The 12,354-nt window shown below is 38.7% G+C and overlaps 1 protein-coding gene across 1 annotated transcript in view; it reads right to left on the minus strand.

The window, feature by feature from the left end:
* The window catches only part of uhrf2.S (ubiquitin-like with PHD and ring finger domains 2, E3 ubiquitin protein ligase S homeolog), a 66,591-nt gene that overhangs the window by 18,395 nt on the left and 35,842 nt on the right, over positions 1-12,354 (minus strand). Inside the window, exons 6-13 of the mRNA XM_018243816.2 lie at positions 11,838-12,024; positions 10,441-10,564; positions 8,819-8,926; positions 8,250-8,354; positions 8,019-8,125; positions 3,706-3,868; positions 921-1,058; positions 179-413 (exon numbers count right to left, since the gene is read on the minus strand). Coding sequence (XP_018099305.1) covers positions 179-413; positions 921-1,058; positions 3,706-3,868; positions 8,019-8,125; positions 8,250-8,354; positions 8,819-8,926; positions 10,441-10,564; positions 11,838-12,024 — 1,167 coding nt within the window. The remainder of the gene's footprint in view (positions 1-178; positions 414-920; positions 1,059-3,705; positions 3,869-8,018; positions 8,126-8,249; positions 8,355-8,818; positions 8,927-10,440; positions 10,565-11,837; positions 12,025-12,354) is intronic.

Here is a 12,354-nt window from a genome sequence, read left to right on the forward strand (position 1 = left end):
TTCCTAGGTAAACTATAGGTTTCCCCTCAGAAAATGCCCCTAAAGTGAGAGAGCACAAAATGTTTCAAAAACGGCTGGCATTTCGCGTAACCAAAATGTGAAATTCTGCTGGCACTTAAAGGGTTAATATACACTTTCTATGTCTGGCACACTACAAGTAAACAACAAAAACAAGTACCATCTTCCACTGCTCTTTTCTGGTTCCCATTGCTTTGGCTGCAGCTGAACTTCTGACTCACTCGTCTGACTGGACTAGTGGCTTGCTCTGGGCTGCTTGGTGGCTGCTGGTTTGCTGTGTTGCTGCTGTTGTGGAGATTCTGATTGACTGGGCTGCTGGTCTCTGATCTTACAGGCTTTTTCACCTTATCCTTCTTTTCTTTGTTAGCCATAGCTTCCAAATACCCTTCAGGGAACTAAATTAGCAACAGAAAGAATATACAGATATATACACATATCTCTTAAGCTGGCCATAGATGCAAAGATCCGATCTTACGAATCATCGTACGATCGGACTTTCCCATCTCCCGACCCGCCACTAACCTTTCAGATCAAAGTCTTACCAGTCAGATTAGTAAAAGAACAGATCAGCAATGTTCTGCCCCTGACAGCAATTGTACGATATCTATGTCCAACCAAAGTTAGTGACAGTCTCCCACTGAAAATCGTACGATCGGCAATACCCACAGAGATATTATCGGCAGCCGACAGAAATTTTCTAACCTGTCCGATCGACCAAACGACCGATCTCCACCGGACGAAAAATGTCGGGACTCTCCACACACGGTGGAGATCTTTGCATCTATGGCCAGCTTTAGTATAAGTACATTTCCATCCACCAACAATCACAAATGAATTGGCAGAAATATAGACAGACTACAGGCACAGCTTTTTGAGTGGTCACTCATATTTCATGTACGCACCTGTAATGTAAGGCCTAGGTTTTTTGACCGCTCCATGCCTTCTGGAGTCCAGGGAGCAGGCTCAGCATCATCACGCCTTAGAAGGTAGCGCCAGACCAGAAACCCACACTTGCCTATTTCCGGCCAGTATTTAACAACCTAAATTCCAAGAAAATTAAAGCAGTATACACAGTGCTGTCTTACATCTCTGGGACAGTTAGCAGCTTACACATTTAACTGGGATGGGAATGTCACATTTAGCAAAGCTTGAATAATAACGACAACCTTTTCCACATTCAGATCTACAGTAAGCACAAAAACACATTTGGAGACATAACAGTAGAACATGGAAAAAAAATAAACATGGAAACTAATCTCCATATTCTCCTCAATGCTAAAAAATATTCCAGCTCTCTGCATCAGTGAACAGCTGTCTGAAGATTTTGGGAGTAGTTGCTTGCTAGGAGCTGCCATGGATAGGAGGTCACTGCCTTATTAACGGATTCATGCATTATTCTAGTGACTAACTGGCTAAACAACTTAGCAAAGATCAGAATGCATAAAAAAAGTTCAGCTAAACTTAAATTGGCTTTAAAGGACCAGTAACATCAAAAAAATGTATTAAAAAATTTGTTAGTACACCAAGACAAATTAAACTTTAAAATTACAAAGCCTTTATTAAGAAATAACTTACTGGAACTCCACTTCTGCTCCTCTTCAGAAAAGGAGACAGGGCGACGATCCTTCCTGCGGCGCTCTATTTGTCCTCCCTGGCTAGCTCCGATATTCTACTGACGGCGTGTGAAGAGAGTTGAAGCTGCGGATCCAGACCCTGCGGGACCGACACATGAAGACCTTGCTGCTGTACGAGTGCAAGAAGCACCCACGGGAGACCAACTGGTGCAGGCAGCCAAAGATGCTGGACAGGGAGCAGTACTAGTGGCCCCGCTGGCCGTATCCCTCCCTGTGGAACCCAAGTCATGCTCTGGCACAAAAGCATGCAGACTGGCATTGGCTGTAGGTGCAGGCAGTTTCCTGGGAGCAAGCGGTTCTCCCTCCACAGGCAGCTGAGCGCTGAGGTGTGACCCGGCTGACTGAAAAGAGCAGACAAGGAAAGGGAATCACCTGTGCAGATCGACTTCAGGAAAAACTCAGTCTGGTTAGTCACTCTCCCTATAAATCAATGAGGAAGGTACAGGTAAGGCAGCGGCTTCCCACAAGTTCATCCATGGCAGCTCCACTCTGTTCTGCACTAACCCCGTCACTGCACCTAATCTAATGCACTTCGTGTTTTCCCAACATTGCATCGGCGCAAGGAGCTCACTGGGCTCGCTAATTCCTCCTGAACTTGGGGGAAGCCACTGCCTTACCTGTACCTTCCTCATTGATTTATAGAGAGAGTGAGGAGCCCTCTTGTACCTACAGCAACCTGGGAGTCACACGTTGCCCTGGCAGGGGAATTTATCAAGCTCGGTGCTAAATAAAGGACAAGCAAACCAGAAGCCAGACGACTTGTTTATTTATTGCAGAACCACCCACACAACTAAGGTTGGATGGAGACTCACTGCATTGCAGCACTGAGGCAACTCCAGACTAGACGTAACTCTCCCCCAGGCCTTTGCCTCGCACTGAGCAGTGGAGATACTGGGAACAACTTTGTGCAACCGGTAGGGCATGGGGACAGATATTCGGAATCAGGACTGCTTCTCTCAACCGGAACCGGACTGAGTTTTTCCTGAAGTAGCTCTGCCAAGGTGATTTCCTTTCCTTGTCTGCTCTTCTCAGTCAGCCGGGTGACACCTCGGCGCTCAGCTGCCTGTGGAGGGAGAACCGCTTCCTCCCAGGAAACTGCCTGCACCTACAGCCAATGCCAGTCTGCGTGCTTTCTTGCCAGAGCATGACTTGGGTTCCACAGGGAGGGATATGGACAGCGGGGCCACTAGTACTGCTCCCTGTACAGCATCTTTGGCTACCTGCACCAGTTGGTCTCTCGTGGTTGCTTCTTGCACTGGTACAGCAGCAAGGTTTTCATGTGTTAGTTCCGCAGGGTCTTGATCCGCAGCTTCAACTCGCTTCACACGCGTTCAGTAGAATATAGGAGCTAACCAGGGAGGACAAATAGAGCGCCGCAGGATGGATCGTCGCCCTGTCGCCTTTTCTGAAGAGGAGCAGAAGTGGAGTTTCAGTAAGTTATTGCTTAATAAAGGCTTTGTAATTTTAAAGTTTAATTTGTCGTGTTTATTTTTTATTTAAATCGAATTGGGAGCAGAAGTAGTAAATACTATTCGTAAGCATGTTGGAGACCTCTAGTGACCAAAAAGAGGCAAAACCACAATCTCAATAATTTCTCCAAAACATGCTATTCAATAAAAAAATATTTTATTCACATCAGTAGTTAAAAAACATGTATAGTAATTAGTAGGCGTTAGAGGGATTACTATACATGTTTTTTAACTACTGATGTGAATAAAATATTTTTTTATTGAATAGCATGTTTTGGAGAAATTATTGAGATTGTGTTTATTTTTTGATGTGTACTAATAAATTTTTTTTAAGAAAATATTTATGTTACTGGTCCTTTAATGCAATTTGTTTTTTGGTCTACTAATTATCTCTGCACACTATTCAATTAATCGTAGATAGAACTCAAGTAAATAAACCATTTCAAAGAATAATGAATGCAACAAATCGTATATGAGAAGTGAACAATTGATATGCACTGAAACAAATCAAAATGCCTTATATGAAAATGTAATTAAAACACTTAATAGTGAAAGGGGTTTATTTATCCCTGGTGGTGGTAGACCTTGTAAATGCCATCATATCTGTTGCCATCTTCAGGGGCATATTTGCTGATTCTGCGACCCTTAGAACTACGAACCACACGGACTGGCTTCCCAGCTCTCCAGTTCTTCGATTCTGCACCATCTTTATCGTTCAGAGCCGCATCACAGTTTAGGGCCAGGGCCCTGAAAGGATATACAAACATAAGAGTATGTGAAGGAGCTACTTCATAGTTCCTGGCTCGAGTGATTTGGTACATATTGTGCCAAGGGAATATAGTTTGACAGCCACAGTAATCAGAAAGTAAAAAAGGTGGAGGAAAATACCACTTACCTTAATATTCTGTGTCAATTCAGCCGCTTAAAGGTGACATGGCCACAACACAGGAGTAAAGTTTATTTTGTGCAGTTGGGGAAAGGGGCCCAGGGATGTTTATAGAAATACATTTTTCTAATGAAAATTTTATATCAGCTTCAGCATACTAAAATAATAAATTTTCTAAATACAATCGATTAAAATTCTGACCATTTCTGAAATAATAAAGTCATCTGCAATATTACTCTCAGGATCTGTTTCCCTTCATTCTCTCTTCATGCAGCAGTTGGGTGTCAGATATTCATTGACAGTTAGATCCAATATATCTTATAGAGGGGTTCCTTTTGCCTAGAAGATGTGTTAGAGCTCACTCTATTAAAAACACCAGACATCATGTCTCTCTACATGCAGAATTTGTGCAAAATGCAGTTATTTTGTTAGATTTTTTTGTACTGGAATCAGTTATTTGAGTGAGCTCTAATCTGCCAGGAAAGAAAGACCCCCCTATAAGATATATTGGATCCAACTGTCAATGACTAACTGACACCCAACTGCTGCACGAAGAGAGAATGAAGAGAAACAGATGCTGAGAGAGAATAGTGAACATAAACTTGAATATTTCAGAAATAATGCAGAATATTTAATTGGTTGTATTTTCAAAGTTTTTTATTTCAGTATACTGGACATTTTAATTTTTGCGATAGTTCCCCATAAATGAGATGAAATTAAATTAAGTGCAGTAACCACTGTGACTAAAGGGCCACTATACCCTCAAAAGCTCTTGCAAAATGTTGCTTGCAAGAGGGAATAACCTATTTTATGTAGCACACAGACTAACATAGAAATCAAAATGCACTGCCCTATTTAAAAGTAAAATTGATTAAACTAAATTAGTAAATAAGAGAAGAGATGTTATAATTGAATTTAAATTATATAATCCAGAAAAGCACTAGAATCGGATGAGGAGCACCCTGTTCAAAATACTGATGCAAGCCTCACTCAATGGGGTTTGTAAACCTACCTGATTGATATCTGGCCTATTTTTGGATTTTGCATGCCATGTACGGACAGATGAGCTGAAAAGAAAGCTTAGCTCTGCTTATGAGCATGAGTGTGTATGTGTGTGGCCATCTTTTTTAAGCACATTAATTTGTTGCACACAGAATACAGGCCTTTCTATATTTGCTATTGCAAATTTACATATCTACAATTCAAAGAACAGTAACGCCAAAAAGCAACAGGTTTTCAAGTAATGAAAATATAATGTGCTGTTGTCCTGCACTGGTACAACTAGTATTTTAGTTTTAGGAACTCTGCCATAGATTATATAAACATGCTGCTGTGTAGCCATGGAGGCAGCCACTCAAAGCTGAAAAAGGAAAAAAGACACACTATACACAGCAGATAACAGATACACTCTGTAGTATACAATGGGATTCTTCAGAACTTATCTGTTATCTACTGTGTATCCTGTGCTTGAATGGCTGCCTCCATGGTTACACAGCAGTGTGTTTATGTAATTATAGTAGAGTTTTTGGCAGTGCAGGGCAACACTACATTTAGGGTGGCCACCTTTCCATACGGCCGAGATCAGGCAGGTGGCGGGCCGTGACATCAGTGGGTTGGGTCGTGACATAGGATGGGAGTGGTTGTGACATCATGGGGCGGGGCTATGATGCGGCGATCAGCCGATCGCTGTGTCAATCAAGGGAGTCCTGCCCGGTTTTCCTTATTTGGAAAACCGGGCAGCAAAATTTAACCCGGGCAGCCCTTCAAAATACCGGGCTGTCTGGGTCAAAACCGGACAGGTGGCAACCCTAACTACATTATACAGTTATTCCTTTAAAACTTTCATTTTTGGTATTACTGTTCCTTTAAAAATCAATAATCATATACATGGAGAGAAAAAAAAGAAAAACATTTTTTTTAATAAAAAGAACAACCATAGTGAAGTCCTCATAAGTCGTCAAACTGTGTGTGTGTACCACAGAAAATTGGAAACCTGGTGTGTAAGAGAAAGGAAAAATAGCCACAAAACAAGCCTCTACAAAACAGATATTAACAACACCCATGTGTTTGGCAAATTGCACAAAGTTAGTGTACCTTTCTTTATTGAAACTTTAAATAAAATATTTCTATTTTATGGTGTTCCTAGCGTTTTAAGACTATAAATCCTAAACCTGAAAGTCAGTAGTCTTATTTTTTTCCTATCAATTTATAGAACACAATACCAACGGAACCAAGCTTCCCTGTATCTCCACTAAGGTTGATGGCAGGAAAACATGCATCAGAGCAATTTTAAGCCAAGAACAGTGATTGGTTGGTTCTCTTTGAATTCAGTGGGAGGTATCAGAGAGGGTTTCAGATGCTTCTCTTGTGAACTGTACACCATAGCCCTGAAAAGTTAAATCCATTTAATTTTATTTCCATGGTTACACAGCAGCTTCTGAGCAAACTCAGAGTTTTCAGGTTAATGGTATATAATATTTAATGTATAAAAGAGCCTTTAATATTTTGATGCTACTGGGCCTTAAATAATTTTTCCAGCATGCCAGGTTTTCCTGAAATTAGCTTCCTCCAACAAAAGCCCCAAACATATCATATAAAGAAAGTACAGGTATGGGACCCATTTTCTGGAAACCCGTTATCCAGAAAGCTCTGAATTATGGAAAGGCCGACTCCCATAGACTCCATTTTATCCAAATTTTGAAATATGATTTCCTTTTCCTATGTAGGGATGTAGCGAACTGTTCGCCGGCGAACTAGTTCGCGCGAACTTCGACTGTTCGCGTCCGCCGCAAGTTCGCGAACGTCGATCGAACGATTAAAATCCTTCGATCGTTCGAATCGAACGATTTTCGGATGTTCGAAGTTCGCGAACTGTTCGCATTTTTTGCCGGCGTTCGCGAACACATACTCGGCGGTTCGCTACATCCCTATTCCTATGTAATGATAAAGCAGTACCTTGTGCTTGATCCAAACTATGATATAATTAATCTTTATAGGAAGCAAAACCAGCCTTTTGGGATTATTTAATGTTTACATAATTTTCTAGTAGACTTAATGCATGAAGAACCAAATTACAGAAATATCCATTATCCATAGGTTCTGAGCATTCTTGATAATAGGTCCCATACCTGTATAAAGAACTTAATATTGGTTTGGTTAATGGCACCCCTAGCCAGAGAATTTCTTTATAATTAGTAAAAGGTACAATAACTATTGGCCCCCATGTGTGAGAACAAAAAATAACTCACTCTTTTTGAGGAAAGTTCCACGAATACAGGTTTATAACACTAAAGACTACCAAATAACTGGTCAGGCAATTACATGCTGAAAAACACAACAAGGATGCTACATTTTGTTTCACATATAATTTACTGTCAGTTTACAAAAACTTTCAAAAGAATGAGCAAATGATTGAGAGCACAGAGGGGTTTTTTTTTCATTAAACATATTTAAATTATCATTTGTCTCTCATATGTTTAGAAATTATTACTTTAGGACTAATCAAAAGAGACACCACTGCAGACATATGGAAGTCAGAAAATTTAGATGTGCATTAAAGTAATACTGACATGTTAAAATGGTGGTTTGCCTTTAAGTTAACTTTTAGTGTGTAATCCAATGACTAAGCAACTTGGCCTTCATTTTTTAAATTTTATTTTCTCATTATTTGCCTTGTTCTTTACTCTTTCCAGTTTTCAAATGAGGGTCACTGACCCCATCTAAAAAACAAATGCTATGTAATGCTACAAATGTATTGTTATTGCTCCTTTTTAATAGTTTCGGCAAAGCAAAACAGGTCCGATTTGCCCATCACTATAGATAACGTTTAACATGTCAATACCACCTTAATGAAACTCTATAAGTAACAGACATTCACTGGCTTAAAACAGTTATTTGGTTCTGCAAAAGTATGCTAAGCATTATGCCACATTAAAAAGCATTATGCCACTAAACAATTAGTATAAAGCAAGAAATTTACAATTTGTCATCTATCCCAAATGCGCAACTTACCTGTTCATGTGAGTCAATGTCTGATCAAAAGAATGTTCACCAATTCTTTTGTTTCCAGAAAGATCACGGCCACCACTCCCTGTATAGGTGAATTCATCACCTCGATCCTGACAAAAATATATATTTGACATTTTATTTTCTTTATACTACATACAAATACATGTCAATCTATTTCCCCTCACATGCCTTTCAGATCCAAGATAAAAAAAAAAAATAGCATGAAATACATACCACTTCATCTTCAAAACCTCCAGCTAAAACAAGAGAATAGGACCCATCATTGCTGCGCCCATGGATGCCGCCCACATGAGGTCTGTGGACACCGGCTTCGCTAACCTGGGGGGGAAAAAGTGCAGCCGTATAACTTTATTATCTTAATAATTCCACTGCACAAAAAAAGTAATAATAAGCATATCATGTACAAATAGATTTCCCCTACACTCTAATGAAACAGTATGTTATGTTGCACATAATGAAAATAATTTCTCTTTTAACATGTTCCTATCACAGGAGAGATAGAGAGAGAGATCGCTAGATATTGAACAGGCTACCGACAAGCTTGGTAGACTCTCTTTTAAAACACTGCTTTCTGCTTTTCATTTCCTTCAATTTTGGACATGATTTTCTTACCAGAAACTGTCACATAAACTTTTATAAGGGATAAGATGGACAATGGGAGGCAATAAATAGCTACCAGACAGAATTTCCATAAATAATATAAGTAAAAGCCCTGTGACCCAAGTATTACATTTCTAGTAAATATATACAATTTTCTGAAGAATATTCTGTTACATTAATACCTGCACTCTGAACTTCCATGTAGCACCAACAGGGACCCCTGGGATAGGGCCATAGTGATTGGATGGAACAATAGTGCATTCCTTTGTGCGGCCAACACAAGCCATTCCCTAATGTAAACAAATACAAAGGTCCACAGTCAGTTAACATTTTGAAAATGAAAATAAATTGATATTAAAAAAGAATTAAAAAGAATAAACTCAAGCAGAGAGGAACCAAATTCAGGACTAAGTTCATGTTCTCATGTTTTGGTAACCCTTGCAGTTTGGACTTGATTTGCCAGAACACTTACAATGCCCCCCCCCCCCACCCATATGTAACCCACAAAAAAACAATACGATTTTCGTTCTTAAACAGATGATCAGTAAATGCTATTGGCTGATGTGTTGCCCTGCTCAAAGCTAGGAGTGAAAGCTCATGTAGGGGTGACTTATTCACATCAAGTCCCCTCATAGGTGACATGGAGGTCAGACCAAAATATAAGCTCAAACTCAATAGTTACTGCAAACTCCATACCTGTTATACCAACATTATAATAAATTGGTAATAGGCTCAATATAAATTGAATCCAACATGACTAGGTTTGGGGGTCTACGGAATCAATAACTATTGAATATAATATTATTTTTCCACTGTGTTGTTATAGGTAGTTATGGTCATTTTATTTTTGCTTCAGTTCCTACACCTACTGGAGGTTCAAAACCACACACACTGTGTCCTCCTAGATCACACCACTTGCATTCCAATGGGAGGGGTCTAGTTACCTGATGCCCCTGCAAACTGTAATAGTAAAATCTTTTGACTAATATTTAGATTTACTTTGGAGGACCTACTTCTGTGGAAGATCCTCCCATTGGTTTCTCCTTGCCCCCAGGACCAGGACATTCTATATTTTGAGTTAAATATAGGTTTTCTATGTTTTTCCCTTTTACTTTATAAATGGTTTGTTATATTTTAATGTAGGCTCTTTTTGCAACATAATTTTGTTCATTTGCACTTTCATACATTTTATAATATTAAAAATAAAATGCAATAAGCTTGGTCTTTGATGTCCTAAAAAGAACCCATAGCCTTAACCCTCTGCATACTGTGTGCTGATTAACCATTTGACTGCTGGTAGGAAGAGAAGAGTAGGTGTTTCACTTGGCTTAACCCTTTTTCTGCTAGAGGAAAGACTAATCTTTGAAAGGCACTGGGAGAAAGTATTAATCTGTGAGTAGGCACTCATGCCTTACAAATCGGTGAACAAGCAATTTGTGGAGACAAAACTTTAACTAATCCTTATGCACCAATGTTCATGGTCTGTGTGTTTAAAGGGCAACTAAACGCAAAAAAATGGTGACACATTTCACTTCTAAGTAGCACAAGTGGTGATTGAGTTTAAACATAAATACTACACTATATATCGTTATCCCCCTCTTTTTTTGTTGTTCTCCTTTACCAGTCTTAGGGCACTGATCATAATTGGATAATCTGCTTTTTATACAATGGAGAGAAAGTGTAGAGATCAGCAGAAGGAAGAGGACTGAAAGTTTTGAGCTATTCCTATTTCGAACTGCTAATTGTTTGTAAAGCTTGTTTAATTAAGTGCAATACAAATTAAAAGAAAATTCACACACTGTACCTTTCCCCAGTCCCTCTGGCTTTCAGTGCTTGCGGAAGGCATCTTTGCTTTCTTTTTACTCTGCTTCAGTTTTTCACCAGCTTTTACCACTTCTGTAGCATCATTTTTACAGGAAGGGCAATACCTAAAACCAAGACACACTGAAGTTAATCTAAAAAAAATTTTTATTCAGTCAATTGCTTTTAAATCCAATTAATGAATAAGGGATTCTCTTTTTTTCTCTTTCATCAGTTAGAAAATTCTCACTAAAGAGTCACGACCTCTGCTGATCTTCTTTTAGGAATAATTTTTGCTTAAAATGGCTTTGTGACTAATGTACTTTGTACTTGTTAAAACTGCAAAGTTTTAGTTATCAAACCTAGCATTTATGGAACCAAGGAAAAGATTTATTTTAATTATTTACATATAATGATTTAAAAGAAGGCATTTTTCAAACATTTCTGTTAATGGACTCCCAGCAGCGAATATATTATGTATACATTGAAGACATTCTTGACTGCGCTGCAAAAATTGCACTATAAATGTTTTACCGCCCTTTAAACAGTGACAGTGAATGTTACTAAGCATCTGCTGGCTCATTATTGTTCGTGAAATAGCAGACAATGGTTTAATTTACTGTTAGTTCAGACTTCCCATGATGAGTAAAACACATACAGTTCCCCAAACCCACAGGGAATGTATTGGCAAGCGTCTACTTTTTTGGAATGTATGTATAAATACTGCAACCTGATTGGATTCTTCTGGAAAGATTCTTCTGTAGAGGAAAAAATGAAACTTGCAAAGCTGCTGATTACTTGTGTAGAAATACACAATATGCAATTGTGTAGAAATAAACAAAATGGACCACATGCTTCTTCAAAGGTCTGTTAATCTGCAGTGCAGACAACAGATTGGGTGAGATCTTACTTTAAATTTCAGATTTATTTACAAATAGCATCAAACTAAAAACCAATGAAAATTAGTAATGAATGGATGATATAAGGTTGCTTAATATTTAATTTTACTTCATCAGGCAAAGGTTTACATTTATAACCCTTCTAAGGTTTGTTCATATGGGTTTTACATTCACTCGGGATTGCTGAAACTCGGTGTCATGTGATTTCTGATCTTGAAAAAACTGACACTAGGTAATTTAGCTTGCTGTCTTGAATCTAAAAGCACTATGCAAACAAAAAGTATAGAGCTACAGGAGATATCTTGACAGTAATCCCAAAGAAAATAAGATGGTGCAACAATGATTGAAAAGCAATCAACATCTTATATGCAATAGCCTAAAATATTTAATACACTATTCAACCAGTAATGTAACTATATGCTGTGGGGCCCAGGTGCAACGCTAACCCTTCCCCAGTTCCACCACTGTATTCAACATTATATGTCACTAATTATACAATTACCAGTCTTCATCTTCTGGTATCTTTTCTAAAGGTGGATTCAGGCAGTATATATGGTAAGCCATGTTGCATTCATCACATAGAAGTTGCATGTGAGCATCCTGCTTTCCACCGCACACATAGCATGAACAGAACCTGCATTCGGTTTCTGGATCTGCTTTACAGTGCTTACACTCAGGCCCACTTTTTCCTGCAATGAAAAAGAATGTATATTAAGCACTCACTATAAATATGCATATTGGTTTAGAACTGCACATAAGTCATTGATCCTGGGTTGAATCTTAGGGTGATTGCTGCTCCAGCTCCTAGTGCATTGAGCAAAGTGATATTTCCTGCACTTTGCTTTAGTTTATGCCTTCAAAGGTTTTTATTCTGAAGTAGACTGTATTTCCAAGGTTTGAAGAAAAAAAATCAGATTTTAGATAAAGTAATAAAAAAACCGATCATATATGATTGCATTCACTTTTTTAGCCCAAAGTATCACTTGGAACAAAACAATGCTAATAATACTAATATAAGG

The sequence above is a fragment of the Xenopus laevis genome, chromosome 1S (genome assembly GCF_017654675.1).
Source record: "Xenopus laevis strain J_2021 chromosome 1S, Xenopus_laevis_v10.1, whole genome shotgun sequence".
Lineage (NCBI taxonomy): Eukaryota > Metazoa > Chordata > Amphibia > Anura > Pipidae > Xenopus > Xenopus laevis.